Source organism: Xiphophorus hellerii, chromosome 2 (assembly GCF_003331165.1).
Source record: "Xiphophorus hellerii strain 12219 chromosome 2, Xiphophorus_hellerii-4.1, whole genome shotgun sequence".
NCBI lineage: Eukaryota > Metazoa > Chordata > Actinopteri > Cyprinodontiformes > Poeciliidae > Xiphophorus > Xiphophorus hellerii.
In genome coordinates this window covers 7,024,014-7,045,090 of record NC_045673.1, presented here as the reverse complement: position 1 = coordinate 7,045,090, position 21,077 = coordinate 7,024,014, and the positions used below count along the sequence as shown (strand labels likewise).

Sequence of the window (21,077 nt, the reverse complement as noted above, 5' to 3'; positions counted from 1 at the left end):
TTGCGCATGCTGACAGTGAGTGGGAATGTCCCACTGTTGACCAAGATCTTATTCAGAAGCTGAATGTGAAACAGGCGCTCCTGTTGCAAAAATAATAGCAACAGGAACTTTTATTTCTGCTGATTTTCAGTAATTTTTGCAAGTGTTGAAACTAAAGCTATATTAAAATCACTTTAAATATAAAATTTTAAATTTCATAGAAACTTAATAATTTAAGCCTGAGAAACATGTTGTAGATGGCCTTTAGCAACGCCTCATTACTTAAATTGAAATGTGTTAATCTTCCAGAAGGTTTGTAGCTGTCTTTATTTTTGCATTATAGCTTAAAAGGGCTAAAACACTAAAATAGTCCCGTGGCAAGATGGATCGTTTTGAAATAGCTTTAAAATGGGCCCAGAAAACAACACTGACTCCTCAAAAATGTTCCTGAAGTCAAAAGGAGCTTTTAAATTGTTACATTTCAGCCATTCTGGACGTCATTTAGATAAACAACACGGTTTTGCACCTTACAACACCCATTGCACCCCACATACGGCCAGGGTAATATAAAAGGTTCCAGGTAGGAAAAGGTTCAGGGTGGCATACTGAAACGCAGCTTAAGCAATAGTATTTTTCGCTGTTACATAACCAAATACAAACTATAAGGAGATCATGGAAAATCACTTCAACTCTTCAGTTGTCAAATTGGGTATGAAATGCCCTCCTACCAGGTACAAATTGGTACCATGGCTGGTACAAAATGCCACCAACAGCTCCATTTCATTCCCAAGAAACATCTAAAAAAAGACTTATGAAAAATGGAAATGAGCAGCACCCGTCTATCTTGTAACAATGCAAAGCAAGAACAGAGAAAGGAACTTAAAACATGAGAGTAACAGCTGCCATGAAAGGATGAAGCTCTGGATATCTTAACATTATACTATATACAGTTCATCTAACAATGGCGTAAGGCCTTAAACTTTGGGAATAAGGCAGCCAAGTTGTTGAATTTTTTCAATAAATACTCCACAAAGTGGCCTGCATCTCCATCTTCTCCCTAATAACCCACAAACTCCCTTTTTTTGAAGATAATAAACAGTACATGAAGTATAGGCTTTGAGAGGTTTCACACATGAATCAGTTTTTCACTGATGTTGGTTTATGATAAAAGTATAAAGATTATGTCAGAAATTCAGCACCTGGCAGCTTAAGATGCTGTCCTTTTTATATTTTTTTGATATGGCAGGCAAACGTACAACAACTTTTGTGTGCATATACCACGATAACCAATATTGTCTCCATTTGGTTGAACTTGAACTGCACACGTTAAAAGGAGAATATGTTTTTCTTTTTCGGTGAAGTCTCGTGTGCCAGATTTGCAAAGCATTTCCTATTCCTTTGTTGTTCGTAAAGTATAAATATTGCATTAATAAAGATTACCCTTCAAAACGCACATATCTGCTCTTTGTTAGTTGGTGCATGCTGCCACAGAGTGTTCGCACCCTTCTCTTGAAATGCTAACATTTTAGACTCAGATGAGGGAGAAAAGTGAGCAAAATACTGAAATATTGTTGACAAATGATGAGTGAGGGAAGAAAGGTGGCGGGAGATTGCTCTGGTAAGCATGGCACTTTGAACAGAACAAACGGCCAAAGTCCAGACAAACTCCGACAAACTATGGGTTAAAAACAGATATATTACATGTGCACCAAACTGAACAAACAGAGAACATAAATCATACAGAGTAGAAGAGAACGTTAACCCAGCATCTCCACGGTAGTAGGCTGGTCTTTGCTCTCTAGCCACTCAAAACCAGAATTCACAGTATCACTGCATATCTGCTGGAAAAGTGGGTCGTTCTTTAGTTCTTCCAGTGTCGAGTCTTCGTACTGCTCCTGCTGCTGATTGGGGTCAAACAGCAAGTTGGCGTCCAACGTGTTAAGGTCAGTGATGCTACTGGACAGATCTGAGGTCAGTCTGATGTCATTGGAGAAGTCGGACGCCACTGCGTTGAGCTCTGAGGCGACCTGACCCACCAGTTGGGAGCTGGGATTGAGTCCGTCCTCGCCCAGCAAGTCCTTGACAGTGTTGTTGAAATCGAGTTGCTGCTGTTCATCCTCCGCCTCCTGCTGCTGCTGCTGCTGTGTGCTCTGGAGGAGAAGCTGCGGTTGTGTCTGCGCGGGATCTTCTCGGAGCTGCTGCTGCTGCTGGTGCTGGTCTTGCTCACTGGGACCTGCTTGTGCTTGAGTGTCCCCAGCTGTGAGGTAGCCATGCTGCTGGAGCTCGAAGGCAGCAGGGCTGGAGTTGACGGGCAGTTGATTCTGGGATGCGGTTCCTCCCGAGAAGCTCGGAGCCGTCTCTAGAATCTGGGTGAGGTTCATGCGGGCCGTGTAATTAGAGGGGAGGTTGTTGATGCCCAGACCACGGACGGAGTCGTCTCCGTCTGCTTCCATCTTGCTGAGGAGGACGCTGGTGATCTTGGCGGTGTTACTCTGACCCTGCACAGGCAGCATCTCGCTCTGCATCATGATGTTCAGAGGTACGGACTGGCTGCGCTGCACCATGCTGTGCACAGAGCTGACAGTCTGGCTGTTGGACAGGATGCTGAGCACCTCTGAGGTTATGGGGGAGTTAAAGGGCGAGACCACGGCTTGAGTCGTTGTTGTGGTGCTCGTGGTGGTGGCTGGAGGGTTGGTATTACCGCTGAAGTTCCTCTGCCGCACAGCGGGACTAACGCTGCGGCAACGGAAAGTGTTGGACGCAGTTGAGGCGGAAGCCTTGTTATCTAGCGGTGCAGGTACGGCAAAACTCTCCTGCTTGGTGGGAGTCGTTACACCACTTGCCTGCTGCTGCTGCACTGGAGAAATTGGAGTAATGCGTCCAAAGTGAGCGCTGTCCTGGCTCGCCTGAGACTGGAACGACTGGCCAGGAATTGCAAATGCGTGAGGTTTGCGAAACTGATCGTCCACCAGGTCTTGGTAGCTTGGCAGAATGCCGATGCTGTGGTTAGACAGAGGTCCGGCAGAGTTACTGTTGTAACGGTTGTTGATCCACTCCAGCTTGGCCTTGTCAGGGTGCGTCGCCATGGGCCTTTGCATGGGTTTGACAGGGCTGCTGGAGACGATGCTCGCATCATGATATCCCGTGATGCTCGAATTTATGGGAGTGAAAGCAAAAGGGTTCCTGCACTCCACGGGGCTCGGCGGCACGCTGCTGCTGCAGTTGGACAGCGGCGTGCTAATTGGGGTGTGCCGGCCCATTGCTCCATCTATTGGGGTGACGGGAGCCATTCGGGAGCAGGGGCTCTCTCGGGTCAGGCTGTGCGCGAGCGTCATCTCAGAAGTGGGAGTTGGCGTCGGGGTGGGTGTCGGAGTCGGGGGGGGTCTGAACCGGGGTGGTGCTGCTGTGAGTCGAGTGGTAGAAGGTCGAACTGGTTTGATGGGCGGCGAGGATAGAGCCCTGACCGCCGGCCGACTGACCTTGCAACCCGGACACGTCAACACAGTTCCCAAAGAGGCCCTTCAGTTTCATCTGCTCCTCCATCTGGACCAGCTCTTCCACAATGCTATCCTGCGTCATGTCGTCATCGTTGAACGAGAAGTAGTCCATGTTCGGCTGAGAACTGGCAAAGTCGACCATCTGCGTGAGGGTGAGCTGGCCCGAGGCATCGGACGGTTGAGCCATCATGGAGAGCTGGTCAGTGGGAGCCTGTTTGTGTTCTGCTGGTATCTGCTGAGGCTCCCATATTGTGCTCTTTAAATCGCTCACAGAGGCTTCGTGTGGTCCTGAGTTGGCCGTAACGGCACGAGGGTCTCCGGTGATCTGCTGCAGTAGCGTGTGGTCGGACGCGTTGCTTCCTGCTGGTCCAGCAGAGGGATCCACAGCGATGGAATGGTCCTCGTGTTTTGAATCTTGCTGTTTTGCGGCAGTCTGCGTTCCCTCGGTGTGCGTGAGAGGTGCGTCTGTAAGTGCAAGGATCTGTGTGGGCCCCAACGCCGTGTGTTTGGCAATCCCTTTGCAGGGGGCACTCTCTGGTCTCGCAGGGGTTCCTGGTCTGGGAATTCTCTTCATTGCAGTGTTCAACCCAGGTTTGGGATTGTCAATGACAGCAACCGGTTGCTGGGAGATAAACACCCTCTTGACAGGAATAACGTGGGATTCCCCAGCTGCACGCTTCCTGGGGCTCTTGGCATCTAGGCAGGCATCCTTAGATGTGAGAGTAACAGCGGACGAGCCGTTGGACGGCGTGTTGCCATTGAAGTTCTGATTATCAACAGTCAAGTACAAAGTACTGTCATGGCAGTTACTGTTATTGCTGTCCTGAGTCCCAGATGCAGAGCTGGGAGGGGAGGCGGAGTCACTCTTTGTCCGCAACCCTTTCTCTGGTCCTGGGGAACATTTAACCAAAAAGCTTGGCTCACTTGCAGCTCTGAATTTTACCATTTTCTCCTCTTTGGCTCCTCCTACATGTTTCTCTGTCCCAGACAAGGAATTATTGTCACTTCCAGCGTCCGACAACCCTTTGGCGTCCGCAGAGAGGGTTGGGGTCAATGTTACAGCAGGTTTGACTGCAGGAGACTGGGGAGCTGCCGAATTCCCACTCTGGGACAGCTGGGAATCGTCCAAAGCAGCTGCGACGCTCACACCAGCAGAGGCTGGTCGCACACTGCTGTTACTGCTGCTGCTGGGGGCCAGAGCAATAGCCGTCATCTTCACCACGTTGACAGAGCTGACGTGGGGAGAGGGCATCACGGTCTTTATGGGGCTGTTGGTGATGAGCAGCGTGGGTGGGGAGCGCAGGGTTATGGCACTCGTGGCAGAGGGCTTGGGAAGGATTTGGGCATACCGCGTGCCATGTCGTGCCAGTCTGTCTCCCACGGGACTTGCTGGGACATTCTGGGGTGTCTTGGGAGACTGTTTGAGAGACTGAGTGACAACCTGGAAGTTTACAGGCAACACTTTTCCTTCCGCTGTCCCCACAGGGCTCGGTGAGGTCATCAACTGCCTGTTTCTCTGTACCTGAGGAACAAAACACCATTTATTGGTACACTTATACACATAAACCACATCTCTGGAGTAGGGCTGTAACAATTCATCAAATGATTTGAGTGCTTTGATTCATAAAACTCCTTTAGGCTTCATTAAATGATGTTTTACTATGTAGTGCACTGTATTCCTGCACGATGATTATCGGTGTTGCACAACGCTTTCATTTCTGACAAGCTTGTCACTATGGAGTGCACTGCAAAAACACCAAGTCTTCCCAAGTATTTTGGGTCTAGTTTCTAGTGCAAATATCTTAGAACACTTAAAATGAGACTAACTAAAAAGTAACTTTTCAGCAAGATTTAGTCAGCTGTTTTTAAGGAAATGATCTCTTAAATTGATGAAAAAGTACTAGTTCCATTGGCAGGTTATTTCACTTATAACATGAAAAAATGTCTTGTTAATGAGATAATCTGCCAATAGAACTGGCACTTTTTCATCAATATATAGGAATTATTTACTTAAAACAAGCCTCTATGTCTTGATAAAAAGTTACTTTTGAGTTGATTTTGTCTCATTTCAAGTGTACTAAGATATTTGCACTAGAAACCAGACTCAAAATACTTGGTAAGATTTGGTGTTTATGCAGTGTGATGACTAAAATAATCGCAGTCCTACTCTGGAGATAAGAAAATGGAGAAAAAGTCAGGACATGTACCGGGACTGGGCTGGGGACGGCTGCTACTACGATTCCTATGGTTGGCTGAGGGGACAGCAGAGCAGGACTGCCACAGGGGATGGTGGGTCCGGGCGTACTGGCCTCTGTCCGCTTCACCTGCGTCTCACTGGGCAGTGGTGAGTGAAGCTTCTGCTCTTGCTGCTTCTTCTGGATTTTGCGCTGCAGTTGCTGCTTTGCGTCAACAGAGGGCGATGCCAGGGTCTTCACTTGGGGCTGGAAAGAGTTTGCCTCAGCAGTGGGAACAAATGCAGAGGCTGGAGTTGGGGTCTTCATTCCTGTCAAGGCAAGAACAGTTCAAGAAGAATCTATAGAGATCAGACACATTACGCATGTCAAAATTACATTTTCAGAAATTTGCTGAATGTCTTCCACACTTCTGTCTCTGTTCATTTCCTGTCTGATCTGCTTCAAGTAAATAAAACCTGACTTTAATCTCAAAATTCTGACTTTTTTCACAAAATTTAGAATTTAAACTCTAAAAATTCTACTTCTGTGTCAATCAGTAAATCTCAAAATTCAAAACAAAATAACCAAATTTCTTAGGTATATGTCAATTCTGTTGATGATATGTGGAAATAGTCACATATTATACATATACTGAAGATAAATAGATTACCTACTGTAAAAAAGTTCATGGTTGATGTTTGGAAGAGTTATAAATTTGGTGCCAAAGTAAAAAACAAGTCAGATTTTGGATATGTGATGCTGTTGTTAAAGTAACACTTGATTATTACAGTAAAAATTTATATTTGCCTGACTCTTTCAATAATAATATTATCTGCTTTATTTGTGTTTTTGTTGCAGATAATAATGGAATAGGATGTATTCATAGCAAAAAGAAAACATCTGTTTATCTGTAAATTGCTTTAAAAATATTGTGCATACAGCAGCAACCATACGAAGTTATTAAAAGAACGTAAACCAGTCAGTCCGCTTTTTTTCTAGCATCGGCAGAGTGAGCGTCCAACACACACAAACAGATGCGATCCCTGCAGCGGGTATTCTACCTGTGGGTGTTCCAGTCATAACAGTGAGAGCAGCCATGGACTTTGTACCAATGTAGTGACTGTTGAGCAGGAAGCGAGCCAGGTCCTCCACGCTGTCAAACTGACGGCTCAGCACCTTCTGAGCCCACTCACACACCAGCCCACAGGCCGCGGATCTCATCTCATCCTCGGCGCTGGGAGACTGACCTGTTGACTCCATCAGCTCACACTGTCCAAACAGCAGCAGAGCCGGTTTAGGAATACTGAAATGGTTTAGTAAGGTTCGAGTGAAGCGAGATTTGCTGCAACTCACCCCGTCACCAGATTTCTGCAGATCCAGGTTGGGTAGGGATGGCATGTGAACAAAAGCTTTCTTTCTTAACCCGCTGTAGCAGTATGTGCGAAGGAGTTAAGGCTTCAGAACAAGAGTCGGATCCAAACCGAGGATGATTCTCTGATTATCTTGGCATCAGGAACCAAAGTTCCCAGGTTGTCACAAACTTGAAACCACTTTGAAATGTAGGGGCATGCACAGGGAGAACATGCAAACTCCGTGCAGAAAGACCCTGGGCCTGGGAATTGAACCCAGGACCTTCAGTTGGTGGCAACAGTGCTACCAATCTGTGCCACTGTGCAGCCTTATTATATATATATATATATATACGTATATATAAATGATGTAGAACAAATAAATAAAAAATAAATATTTTATTTGTTTTGATAAATAAATAACATATTTTATTTAATCAAATAAAATAGGGCATTTTATTGGTAATATTGGTATTTTATCAATTTTGAAGAATTATTGATTTAAAACAAGATCCTACAACTTGCTGAAAAGTTGCTAGTTTGTCTTTTTTCAAGTGTAATAAGATATTTGCAACACAAAGTAAATCAAAAATACTAGGTAAGATTTTGTGTTTTTGCAGAGTACTGATCACTGTAAGAAATCTGGAAAGAAGAATTCTGCTAATTATAGCAATTAACTTTACAAAATCTGAAACTGGACATCTGCAATAAATAAACATTCATTCAGTGTTTGAACATATTGATTTCATTGTAAGGATATTTGGATTTTCCCCTCATGCCCAGACGACGGGCCTTCATGTTGGGAAAGACATTCTTCATGATCTTCCCAAAGTCTGCTGCACTCAGTGGATTGTAGCCAAGATTGTCACAATAGCTCCTGAACAAAACCAGATTGTTTTCACATCACTTCTCATTAAAACAAAATACATTTTCTGCGTATCTCTCGCTTCACCCACTTGTATTCGTCGTACACCTCTTGCTTGGGGAGGGACGTCTCCGGGTGCTCTTCTAGGTGATTGCGTATCCAGTTGAATGCATACATCTGTTGAGTACGGCTCGACGACATGGAACTCTGATCACTGAAAAGGGGCCAAAACAAAAGAGAAATCTGGTGAGTGCGCCGAGTCCTGGACTGCCCCGCATCATTTTTCTTGCGAATACAGAAACTGTAATACCATAATCCAGCAGTAGAGGACCCCCTCTCATTCCCAGTCCAAATGGGCAGAATTTGGGGGTCGGGGTGATGAATAGATATGGGGAAACAAATGACACACAGACAGCTAGGTATAGAGCAGGAATCTAGAGATATTTCAGTGTTTTGGTTCATACTGATAATCAAAAATGATGCAGCCAAAAAGGTAAAAAATCAATAAATAAATGTGGCGAATAGGAAATAAAGCTGCCATTAAACTTGTTCAGCTTGATTTTAGCCAGTGAACAGGGATTTTAATAGCTGGCAGAAGTGACACACAGTTCAAGAATGTAAAAGGAATTAATAAAAAGGTTTTCCTGTGGGGAAGAAGCAAAGCGTTAAACTTTAGTTTGTTGTGTTTCCTACCTTTTATCATTGCCACTGCTGGGACCAGAAGGCAACTTAAGGTAGAGGTAGAGCTTTTCGATGTCTGTAAACTTCTCAACATCTTGCTGTAAAAAACAACACAAAGGAGAGATTGTTTAAATAAACATGACATAAAAAATAATTTATCACCATTTAATTTGCTTATAAATTCTTACAGAACCTGGAGAAGTGTGGAGCATTTAAAATTTAGAGTATTTGTATTTCCAGATTTTTATCGTCTAAATTTTGTCCTTCCATTCGTCCTTCATTCTCTGTGTCCTTCCTCCCTTCCTCAGATACTTCCTTTCCCTTTTTTCCCCCTTTCATTCTGTCCTTCAACATGTCCAATCTTCCTTCCTCTATCCTTATTTTTAATTATCTCCTCTTTCCTTCATTCCTTTTTCCTTTCCTTCATTCTTTTCCTGTGCCCTTCTTTCCTTTTTTGCTGATGTTCTTCCTTCCTCGTGTGCATTCTTCCTTCCTTCCTTCCTCGTGCCCTTCCCAACTCAGTTATCTCTTTCCCTCCTTCATTCTGTTTCATTTTTCTTCCTTATATCACTAAATCTTTCCTTCCTTATGTCATCCATTGTGTTCTTCCTTCCTTTCTTAATTGTGACCTTCCTAACTCAAATTTCTCTTTGATTCCTTCCCTCCCTCCTTCCTTCCGTCCTTCAATTTATCCTTCTTTCTTTTCTTGTGTCCTTTCTTTCTCTCTTTTTCTCTGATTGTATATTAGAAGCATAGCGAACTGGAAAAGTCCGTTTTTCCGTAAACATTGGTGTATTTACCTCTGTTCAGAACGTTAAATTTAGTGCGTTATGTTTACATAGATGCAAATCAAAATAAATGTCATCTAAAATAAAACAGGCTCAATTATTACATCAAATCAGTTTCAAACAATCTAATTATAAACACAGATTCAAATCTGGTTTGATCTAAAGTATATTACAGCGCAGTCAAATTAAATAACCAAACTAACTGGTAAAAAGTGATCTATTTAAGTAAATGCCAAGGCGATTCTAAGGCAAATTTACTGTGAATATAGCAGCTAGCTGCTTTAGTGTTTAAATATCAGCGATATAAAAATACTTAAGATTGCAGAACCATCTGAGTGCTCCGACTGGCCTTCTGCTGAATTTCTAAGAATGGATTAATATCGCCTCTCACTCGTCTGTTTGCCTTTTTGTTGCCATGAGAACCCAAATGAACGAGCCGTCAGCCAATCAGACGCCACTGAAAACGCCGTTTACTACGAGTCGCACATCCTGTTTGGAAACGAAAGCAGGCCTCAGTTACAAACTACCAAAACAAAAGGCTTCAGTGGCAGTTTTAAAAGTTTCAAGTTTGTGAGAGAAACTTAAACTTTTATTTTTAATTCAACCAGTAAAAAGCATTGAAATATTTCTGAATGTATGAAGCAATATTCCTGGAAATATCTCTTAAAATTATCTTAAAGGGAACGAAGAAATATTTACTGGATTACATTTGAAAAGATCCACACTGTTAATGTTTTACTTCTGACAAAGTATTTTCAGTATACAAAGAATAAAGAATGGACAGATAGAAGTAAAAGAGGATACAACAATACAAAGAAGGAAGGAAAAACAGAAAGAAGACAAGTAGGACACAAACGGTTAAGGAAGAAAAATAAGGAAATGAAAAACAGGAAAAAGGAAGGACTGTAAGGGAGAGAGGAAGCAGAGGAAGGACACAAAGATGGAAAGAGGGAAGGAAGGATACAAGAAATAAAGAACACAAGGAAGAAGGGAAGAACATAAATAAGGAAAGAGGGAAAACAAAAGTAAAGAAAGTAAGGACACAAAGATTAGGATAAAGTCTGAAATTCAAACTTGTTTTTTAAATCCTGGTTTTCTTTTCTCCATTTTCTCTCCAGACAAGAAAAATAAATCAGATTAAATAATTTTTCCAGATTGTGTCGGAACCGTGTTTCTTCCACTTCTGAAAAAAACATGAATGCATTCATATATTAGAGATGTTTTATTTATTTTAGGCCGGGAAACAAAAGACAGAATCCGCCTCTTCCACGTCTCGTTTTATAATCGCGTCATTCGGATCTCGTTTGATGTTTTCGCATCAGAGGAGCCAAGCGGTGGATCAGGTTTTAGGAGCAACAGAACGGAGGGCTGCCAAACTCTACGCATATCGGTCGAAATTAAAATACTTTCTATTTTATTTGTGTGACAAAAAATAGACAAAGCGTGATCGCATCGCTTTGATGTCACCGTTGCCGCCTTGTAGAGAAAAACATCTGTGATCCACTTCAGCTGCAACAAATCCAAACCTAAATGTTGACAAATAGAGCCAGCAGAGGAGAAACGTGTTGCTTTTTCTGATTAGAAAATCTAAAAATAAACCTGCAAACGTTCATAAATAAATATGCAGGAACAGAAAGCATCAAATACTTTCAAATGAAAATATCTTGTATACAACGTATAAAATATATTTGAAGATTTATACATCTAAAAAGGGTATATATTTGTAAAATACTGCAAAACCAATTTAATAAGTTAATACAAAATATTAATACATAAACTCTATTTATTTATTCAAATAAATCTGATTAAACAATGAAGTAAAGTTTAAATTTTATTAAATGTTCCATAAAATTTAAAATAAAATGTAATTTTTAAAATTTGATTTAAAGAAGTAAAATGTATTTTAGAAATGTTAGAACTGAGGGCTGCCAAACTCTACACACATAGGTTGAAATTAAAATACTTTCTATTTTATTTGTGTGACAAAAAATAGACAAAGCGTGATCGCATCGCTTTGATGTCACCGTTGCCGCCTTGTAGAGAAAAACATCTGTGATCCACTTCAGCTGCAACAAATCCAAACCTAAATGTTGACAAATAGAGCCAGCAGAGGAGAAACGTGTTGCTTTTTCTGATTAGAAAATCTAAAAATAAACCTGCAAACGTTCATAAATAAATATGCAGGAACAGAAAGCATCAAATACTTTCAAATGAAAATATCTTGTATACAACGTATAAAATATATTTGAAGATTTATACATCTAAAAAGGGTATATATTTGTAAAATACTGCAAAACCAATTTAATAAGTTAATACAAAATATTAATACATAAACTCTATTTATTTATTCAAATAAATCTGATTAAACAATGAAGTAAAGTTTAAATTTTATTAAATGTTCCATAAAATTTAAAATAAAATGTAATTTTTAAAATTTGATTTAAAGAAGTAAAATGTATTTTAGAAATGTTAGAACTGAGGGCTGCCAAACTCTACACACATAGGTTGAAATTAAAATACTTCTGTTATTATTATTATTAATTATTAATGTATTAATTTTGCATTTATTCAAATAAATAATTTATTATTTACTGGAATACAAAAATAAAATATTTATTTGAATAAATAAATAAATATGTTATTTGAATAAAGAAATGAATTTATTCATTTGAATAAATACATTTATTATAAATAAAAAAATTGAATTAGATTTTTTAAATAAAATAAAATAATAATTATAATAATAATGAAAATATAAAAAAATTTCAGTAAGTTAGCTTATTTGAAAAATTACAATAAGCATCAACATGTCAGGGTTAGGATAATATAACGTAATATTTGATGTAAAATGATGAGATATTAAAGGGAAAAAAACATATAGTTGGAGATCCAGTAACTTACCAATATGCTGTCCACTTTTGATTGTACAGATTTGCTACAATGAGAAAGAAAACAATATCAGAACAATTTGCATCACAATAATTTACTACAATAGTTCATGTATCTCTTCTTCTTTGCTCTTTTGTAAACATTTTCTTATTTCCTTCTAGCTTTGAATGCAGTGAAGCTGTCCTCGATGATGTGTAACTATGGCAACAGGTTATTGGTTTTACAAATGAAGAGCAGCTAACTAGCATCTCAGATGCCCAAGTGATACCCTAAACGAGACTGTCTTGGGTCAGAGGCCTCGTCAGAGTTGTTGCAAGACTGACTGCTACTGGAGATCCCTCCTGCCTACAGCTTCACCATTTATGGACGACTCTGAAGATGTTTGGATGACTATGAACTACGACAACATTTAGATTCCTTTTGGGAAGTTTTTTTTATTTTAATTGAATTGAAATCGACTTTGAGGATTTAAAGTTTTGAATGGAGCTGCTGAAAAACTTTAGAGACAAGATCAAAATTAAGAGGAGCAGTGAGAACATCAGGATATTGGAAAAGTTAGAAAAAAGAAAGAAAAATTGGGTATATATATATATATATATGATATGGGACATATCTCAATATGTCACATTATTTTACCTGGTGTGTTGCTTTTTCTGTTTGAAAACAAGCAGAGTTATAACATGTTATAAATATTTTAATTTTTGATGTAAATGCCACAATATTGGCCACAATTGTATTTTTCTGTGTGGTTACCAAACTGAATGAACCTTAATCCAACAAAACATAATAAAAAAAACAGTAAAAGCTCAGAAATTACTATAAATAACACTAATATCTGCTATGTGTTGTATTTTAAAAACAACAAATGCACCTTGAATGTGAAAATTAAGGATTTATAAATTATTATATTCTCCAATCCTCAGAGGAACTGATGACTTTTTTTGGGTGAATATAATTTTTTTTAAATCTGCACAGTGGATATCAAAAACTGCTTTGCAAATAGGAAGTTATTTTATTGCTTTCATTCATCAAAGGATGATGAATATTTAAAGGAAATGAAAGGCAACATAATATGGGTGGGCAATATGGATTTAGGACTTAATCACGATAATTTGTGGTGCTATTGTAGATAACAATAAGGATTATGATAAAAAAAACAACGTATTACTTGTTTTTATAGGTAACTGAAAGGCTGTGACTGCATGACACAGCCTTTATATCGCCACAAATATTGTTCTTGAAAAAATATTTCCATTTACAATCAGCATCTTCACTACACCACTTACTTAAAAAGTGATTTATATCAGTAAACTGCACAGAATAACTGCATTTAATCAGGTTTTGTATAATGGATGCGTTCGGGAAACAAACAGTTTAGAAAATAACAAAAATAAAATTTCTGATCATAACAAAAAACAAAAACCAAACAGTTTTGGTTTGTTTCCTATTCAACATCAATAAGTGAAATTTATCTTGACAATAAATTTAAATTCTTATAAGAAATTTCTCACAATAAATGATAAACAATATGATAAACAACACAATATTGTATTGTTTATCTAAGAATAGCAGCAACAACAAATCTTTTTTCATACCAGGAACCCAATTAATGATAACGATTTATCATATAGTTTATAAATTTATCATATAGAGATGAATTTCTTATTACGATAATTTTGATTTACTGTTGCCAATATATCCCAGTTGATGATGTTTAACCCCCCCAACATTGTCTGTTTTGTTAGTTTTACTATTTTTTCCACTGTTTGTTCACTAAAAGCATTCAATAAATATAAATAAACCTGAAAATATAATTAAACGCAGATCCGATTTGCAATTTAGTAATAATAAATCACATTTTTGATGTGACTGGTGTTCTATGGAAGCATATTGCAAATGGAAATGTTTTTCAAGAGCAGGTTTTGGGGTTTTGGAGGCTATAATTTTTGTAACACAAAGTTGCAGCCATACAGTTACTTAAAACAGGAACAATAAATACTTCATATGGTCACTTTTATCATTGTCACAATTAGGGGCGTATTGATAAATCCACCAACCAATAAATCGGTCCCAGTTCTCTTAATCTTAGGAGTATGGTGATAGGCTGATAATATCCACCAATCAGCTAGATGATAAATTGTCCCAAAAGTTATTTCGATAAACGGATAATATTGTTGTTTTGAGACCATTTTCAAGTATGGCATAATGGTAATGTCATAAATAATTCAAGAACACATTCTCAGATATCAATAAACTTTAAATTGAAATGAACATTTAACACTTAACTGGAAGACATTTTAAATATCCAAAATAAATTTAAAAAACCCCAACAGAAACAGCTTATAAAATATCTCTAAATAAAATTGTCCTTCAATTAGTGGAGACCAGCCTATCAGACTGAAGAATTTTTTTTCAATAAATCATGCAAAAGGAAATTATTGAACTCATGCCACTAATTGATTTATTGCTTATTGCGGCAAGCGGTGCACCCCTAATCATCACGATAAACTTTAAATCCATATCGCCCTTCCCTGCCTTAAACTATCACATTGTTTATTACCTACTTACTGAATTAAATGTATATATAAACATATATAGGGTTTGTTTTTAAAATCATTCTATTTGGGTATTCAGATGTTGCACAGCAGAAATCAGGCTAAACATGTTTAAAGCTGATAATTACATAGTATAATGTGCAGGCATGTGTGCAGCGTGGTAGAAAATCAGAGTGAGTCCGAGTCTGTGCAGCATTCTGCTGTGACACCTGTCATCATCCTGAGCATCAGCACCACCGGTGGGGTTGGTGTCATCTATTATAACATGGCCTCCTATGGCTCCATGCTAATGATCAGAGCTGCTACCTGCCCGTCTCTACCGTCTTATTACCGCATCACCCCGAACCCGGACACCGTCTCCGGATCCCTGCATGCGTGTTCCGGTGACGAAACCGAGGCTAGCTCGGGGAAACGCGTGTTATTCTCGGCCGCTTTGTGCAGATCACTGCCTCCCTGCCTCTACCATGGTCAGAGACGATGGTTGTGAGGCTAGCTTTTGATGGATCAGCACCATCCTTACCAAATTGAATTCTTTATTTTGAACTGCAACGCGTTGGCCTCGGGCCCTTGGAGTCCTGGCACCAGCGCTGGAAGAGAGCCTAATCCCGAGGCAGGCTTCTGACCAGGTTGTTGTTGATCATCAGCCATCGCGACGGCGGGGTGGTGGGGGAGCTTTAACAAGTAGGCCTCATCCCCCGGCTGTGCACTGCACCCGGACCCACCGCTGCCGGAGCGGCTCAGTCAGCTAGGACAGCCCCGCCGGACCCAGCGCAGAGCATGGCTACAAAAACACTGTGGTAGGACCCCTCACGAAACCAAAAAAAAAAAAAAAAAAAAAAAACAAGGAAAAAACACCAGCCGGGCATACAAAAGGCATTTCGCAGAGGTGTCTCCGCTGCTGCAAAATAGCACGCCTGCAGCAGCCAGCAAGCAGCTACAGACGGGGCTGGCTGCGTCAAGCTGCACGCAAAAAACCCGCATGCAAGAGCGGACATGCTTCCTGAAAGTAGAGCAGCGCTCTAACAATCAACTCACACTTAAGGTGAGTTCAAGAAATATTTTTACGTCTAGTTATATGATATTTTATTGTTTTTCCAAACTAGACACCAGAGGGTACCCAAAAGATTTTACTCAAGTAAGAGTGGCATCATGTCAATATATTTTTTTTAAATTCAAGTAAAAGTAACAAATTACACATGTAGAGTAAAAAAAAAAAGAAGGTAATTAGAGTACTGAGTAATATCTAAAATTTACATAATCAAACGAACCAAAATATAAAGTTATGTGGAAATATTGGTAAGACCAAAAAGCTATTAATTTATATTAATAACACAATTATAAAACAACAAAATCAGGCAAAAGAAAGAAAATGCTTGCGTTTCTGTCGAGGTAACCATTGGGAGTTGAAGAAGACAGTTATTTCAAACATATTAGCCATTATCAGTTTGATAGAGTAGATTTATTTGGATTCTTTCTCTTTGTTTTTGAAGTGAAGAGTTTTTTTTGTAATATGATGAACATATATGTAGCTTTACATAAACACATTAAGCGATTTTTGCCCCTGTAACTTTGAATACGCCCTGGATCATTATCATAATCTTGTGTTTTATTTTAGCAAGTTTCAGCCAGGAAGTTGCAGCTCTGTCGTGCCTAACTTGACGTCCTGCAGTTCCGCTGTCAGCCAGACGTGGCGCTGCTGCAGGAAGCTGCTTGATCAGATAGTGACAATGACGGGTAAACAGTCGGGATGATATCATTACGCCATAAACACGGGCAGCTATAGCCATTTATGTTGATCCGTGTATCTGCCTACGCCTCTGATTAAGATTATTCACTACTAAAACTGATCAGACTGAAATTAAAAACGGAAGCTGCTTTTGCAGGTATATATTCTGAAACTGTCTTTGCTCATCAAACTGATTAATCTGTTTTTTCATCCGATTGAAATCTGCGTCTCAGTTCTTGAAGAAAAAGAGTAATCCGAAAGATTATTCTGATTTTAGACAATCTGCCCGAGATCTAAACATAATGCTCATTATTTACATATTAACAGATCTAAAGTAGACGTGATTTAGTCGCGTCAGTTAAATTGCAACGACTTTCACCACAAAAATGTTGGAAAATGACATGTGCGCAGTTGTATTGTTGATAAACGTGAATAATTTTTAAAAGAGTGAAGGCACCAGGTCATAAAAACAAACCCTAATAAATAAATAAAGGTTTATTCAGAGACCTCCCTTATGCTGCCATCTGTTGATGGAAACGGGTACTGCTACACCACTCTGCCAAGTCTTCAAACGAGATACAGCAACAAACAATCAGTACGTGGAGAACGCATGAATGGAAAACATTTATGATGAGTTTTTCCCAGAGGATGAAATAAAATTCTCAACAAAATAAGAAAATAATGGGCATGACTCCATTAGATTTTTTTTCTGCTGATCCTGGCTTGTCCCCTTCAAAGTTTGTAGTTTGGCACAAATATGATACTGATTATAGGGTTAAAAAGCCTAAAGATAAGTCTGCTGCGTACTATAATATATAATGAAAGTAATAAAAATAAAACACAAAAGAGAGTCTAAAAACGAAAATGAGAAATTAGTCAAAAAGGAAAACAAGTTCAGTCTTTCAAACTGTTTGGTCAAGTAAATTATTAAAATGAAAATCCTGCAATAACATATTTAAAGTGTTTGAAATAGCTGCTTATTGTGGCCTCACAAACAAAGACTAAGCAAATATTTTTGTCACAGATTAGAATTGAAAATGATTAAATCAAGTGACAGTTTTAAACATTTTTCAATATGCTGTGCGTCATCTGAGACCTTTTATGTATAAAAACAAACGTAATGAACGATTGTAAAGAATTATGCACTACTTCTGGGAAAGGATAGAAGGAATGTCTTTTTTTTTTCTTTTACATTTCTGATAAATTCAAATGTCAAAAGTATGTGTAATTATTTTCAAAACTACAAATTAATGCTTAGAATAAACACATTTCACCATATTTACAGCTCTAAAGTGAGTTTATTACCCAATGAATCTGAAATATGTAATGTTTTCCACCATTTCCAGTACTATAGTTGTCTATAATAATGTGCTGTTGGAGTGAGGGAAGTTTAATGATTATTTGTTCTGTTTTGTTGACATTAAAGTAAAATATATATGCATTACATTATAAACTGACGGGCTTTGGTCTGATATATTAAATTGGTAATTTGTGAACATTGTCAGTGGAGAATTTAAAGAATAGTTGGTTGGTGAATTACATTCATTAGTGTTTAATACGTACAGAAAGGGGCTCAGTACCCACCTATGTTGTACTCCAACTCTAATGGAGAGTGCATTAAAATAACATTAGAAAAGACTTTAAGGTTGTCACTGAGTATTTTGGGTAAATGCCAGTGTTTACTAGAGTCAATCATTTTTGTGCAGCTTAAAGAGAGCTCCTTAAATCATGTTATAGTTTTTTGTTGTTATCTTTTTGCCTCAGTGACTACAATATCCAGAATATTTTTTAATTTATTCTACATCCAATCAAAGGGTACATAAAAATAATGAGTCACTGTTGGGCTGCAAAAACGTTTCCTTTAAATAAATAAATAAATAAATACAATCCTTTGTAATAATACTGAACAAAAAATATTAAGAGTAAATTTTTAAAGTAAGTTATCTGGGTGTGTTGCTTGCGTTTGAACTCATTTATTTTTTGTAAAATGCTAAAGTAAATAAAAAAAAATGTTGAGCTGAGAATAAACTAGGATGAAAAGTTTACACATGTCAAACATCAGGTGTGCTGTGTATTTTATTCTGCTTTTGGTCTTTTACATAGCAACATTACAATTTTTTTTGAGTAGTATTAATTTTTATTATCATTCTGGACAGTCATTTTAAAAAAGTGTCTGTGGTTTATTGAACATCCAAAAGGTTATTTATTAATGTGCTCATCTCTTTACAACACACCTGCATATATTACATCTGTCCAAGTTTCACATCAAGCGGAGAATATGAACGGTGCTACCTCATCTAAACAAGAACAAAATGTTGTTTTTCCTTGTTAGTCGTTGTTTTCTCGCTTCATCTTTGACCTCCAGTCGGTGGCTATTCTGGACTGATTTGTTTTACTGTCAATCTTCTGTCACTTCTGATTTATTGTGGAAGGGCTTATGAACACCGTTTTTGCCCTTGCTCATTCCTTCAAATGTCAAGATTCACACAACACTTCTTCCAACCAGACAGCCACTTTTTTTTATTACACAGAATGTATTTCTGAATTGCTTAGTAATTTGTTAACAGCTAGAAAAATGAACGTCCTTTCATTTTGCCGATTCTTTTTTATTTCCCTTAAGAAATTTTCTTAATGAGCATTTAAGTATTTAATTTGAAATATAATAATAGGGTTTAGAGAACTATGGTTTAATAAAAACATGTCTTACAATATCACTCCTATCTGGATATATTGTACAAAATGCATCAAACATTCATCAAATAGTGCTTTTGAAACCGTATTTTACCCCCAAATTAATAGGTAAATAGATAAATAATATGCAAGTAAGACACATGGGAAAAAAAAAAGAAAGTTGTAATGGGAAAATAGTTAAAAAAGGTCAAAACAATGCAAATGACAGTGGAAACATACAGTATACAATGATAAATTCTCTCATTCTGAAGAAACAAAACTGTTAACTATTTGTTTAATATTGTAAATTCATTGCAAAAAATAGTTTTTTTATATGCAAATATACATTTTAACACCAGAAAAAACTACTTTAGTGGTAAGTTTCATGGCTGTGTCCTTTATTTAGATAGATTTTCTTGTGCTTTTAATAAATCTTGTTTTACATTTCAGAAGCAATTACCTCTAAATTCCTTTTAAACATAACTTATACACTGTAAAAAAAAAAAAAGTGTCTGATTTAAGGTAAAATGCTGGCAGGTGTGGTTACCATATAAATCCACATTCATATGGTAAAATTCCGTGTTGCCATAATTTTACCGTATAAATACGGTAATAATATAATAATAATAAATACAGCCATAATTTTGTTGTATAAATACATTAAAATATGTATTTATATGGTAAGATTCTGTGTTGCCATAGTTTTATCGTATAAATACGGTAAAATTTGTACGGATTTATATGGTGACCACAGCTGCCAGTATTTTCACTGTGGTCCTATTATACATTCAGTTTCTGGAGCTTGTCCCTATTTTGTGATTCATAGTGACTAAAAAAAGCAAAACCTTTGACTTTCATATGTGAACCACACAAAACAAGAAATAAAGTCAAAGACCAAACTATGATATCTGATCTGCACTAAGCAGAAATAGCAGAACAACACTGGACGTGTCTGGGACAGTCATGGCGACCCAACAAGTCATCCAGGATCCAGTGTCCGACCTGGAGTTGTACGTTTTTTTTTTTCTTTGTAGTTGGTGTATGTGGGACGGCTGGGTCACTGCAGCGAAGAAGTCGGTGAGTCTGGCTCTCACGTGCGGCCGTAGCCAGTCCAATCCTCTTACAGCCTCCCCCTCTTCCCCCAGCAGTCGGGCCAGACTATGAGATCGGCTTGCTGAGTCCAGGTCTTATCCTGAAGATGCCGCAGATCCTCGGCACAGAGTCACGCCAGCATGCATCAGAAACCACAGCCAACCCATTTACCTCAGCACACACTTCACACGCTGTGCTGACTTTAAGATGCACCCACTTTCATTGAGTTTTGTTTTATTGTTAGAATATCTGTAAGCAAAAACACATCAACTGGTCAGCGCACTCATCTAATTGCATGTCACCTTCTTTTTCTTATTAAAATATAATGCTAAAAACATTTTAGTTATACACTAAGGCAATGGAGCTCTTTAAGTTCGTCAAGCTTTATTTATTCACACTTGTTTAACATGACAACTTAAACTGAATATATTCACTTGGATAAACTTGACTGGACTACTTGCAACAAATAAACTAATGGGGGTTTTTTTTAAGTTGGATTGCCTGTTTTGTTTTTTCAGTGTATTTCCAGCAAAATACTTAAATGCTCATTTAAAAAAAACTTAAGGGAAATAAAAAAGAACAGAAAATGAATCAAAAGTTAGTTTGTTAACTATTATATTCCTAAGAGATTAAAAAAATAAACATGATTTCTCAGGTTTTGTTGTCAGTATTTTTCTTTTCTTTTTTTTTTTACTTTATCTTTTATTCAGTTACAAGGCTGATTTCCAAGTACACTTGAAGAGTACTGATAACTTGTCTAACAGTATAATATACAGTATATATATATATATATATATATATATATTAAACTT

At 38.1% G+C, this 21,077-nt stretch overlaps 1 protein-coding gene and 1 long non-coding RNA gene across 2 annotated transcripts; one reads left to right on the top strand and one right to left on the bottom strand.

Moving 5' to 3' along the window:
* Positions 1-24: 24 nt before the first annotated feature.
* On the bottom strand, positions 25-15,696 carry rfx7b (regulatory factor X7b). The gene is given in 11 exon segments (XM_032581784.1): positions 25-3,357; positions 3,359-4,998; positions 5,684-5,979; positions 6,712-6,919; positions 7,004-7,088; positions 7,760-7,876; positions 7,956-8,078; positions 8,175-8,213; positions 8,558-8,643; positions 12,235-12,268; positions 15,298-15,696. Coding segments are annotated over 11 exon segments (4,377 nt in total). The 5' UTR covers positions 15,426-15,696; the 3' UTR covers positions 25-1,736.
* A 16-nt stretch (positions 15,697-15,712) lies between these two features.
* On the top strand, positions 15,713-20,756 carry LOC116731896 (uncharacterized). The gene is made up of 2 exons (XR_004341658.1): positions 15,713-15,819; positions 20,208-20,756. It is a non-coding gene; the product is annotated as an uncharacterized LOC116731896 (long non-coding RNA).
* The last annotated feature ends 321 nt before the right edge of the window (positions 20,757-21,077 follow it).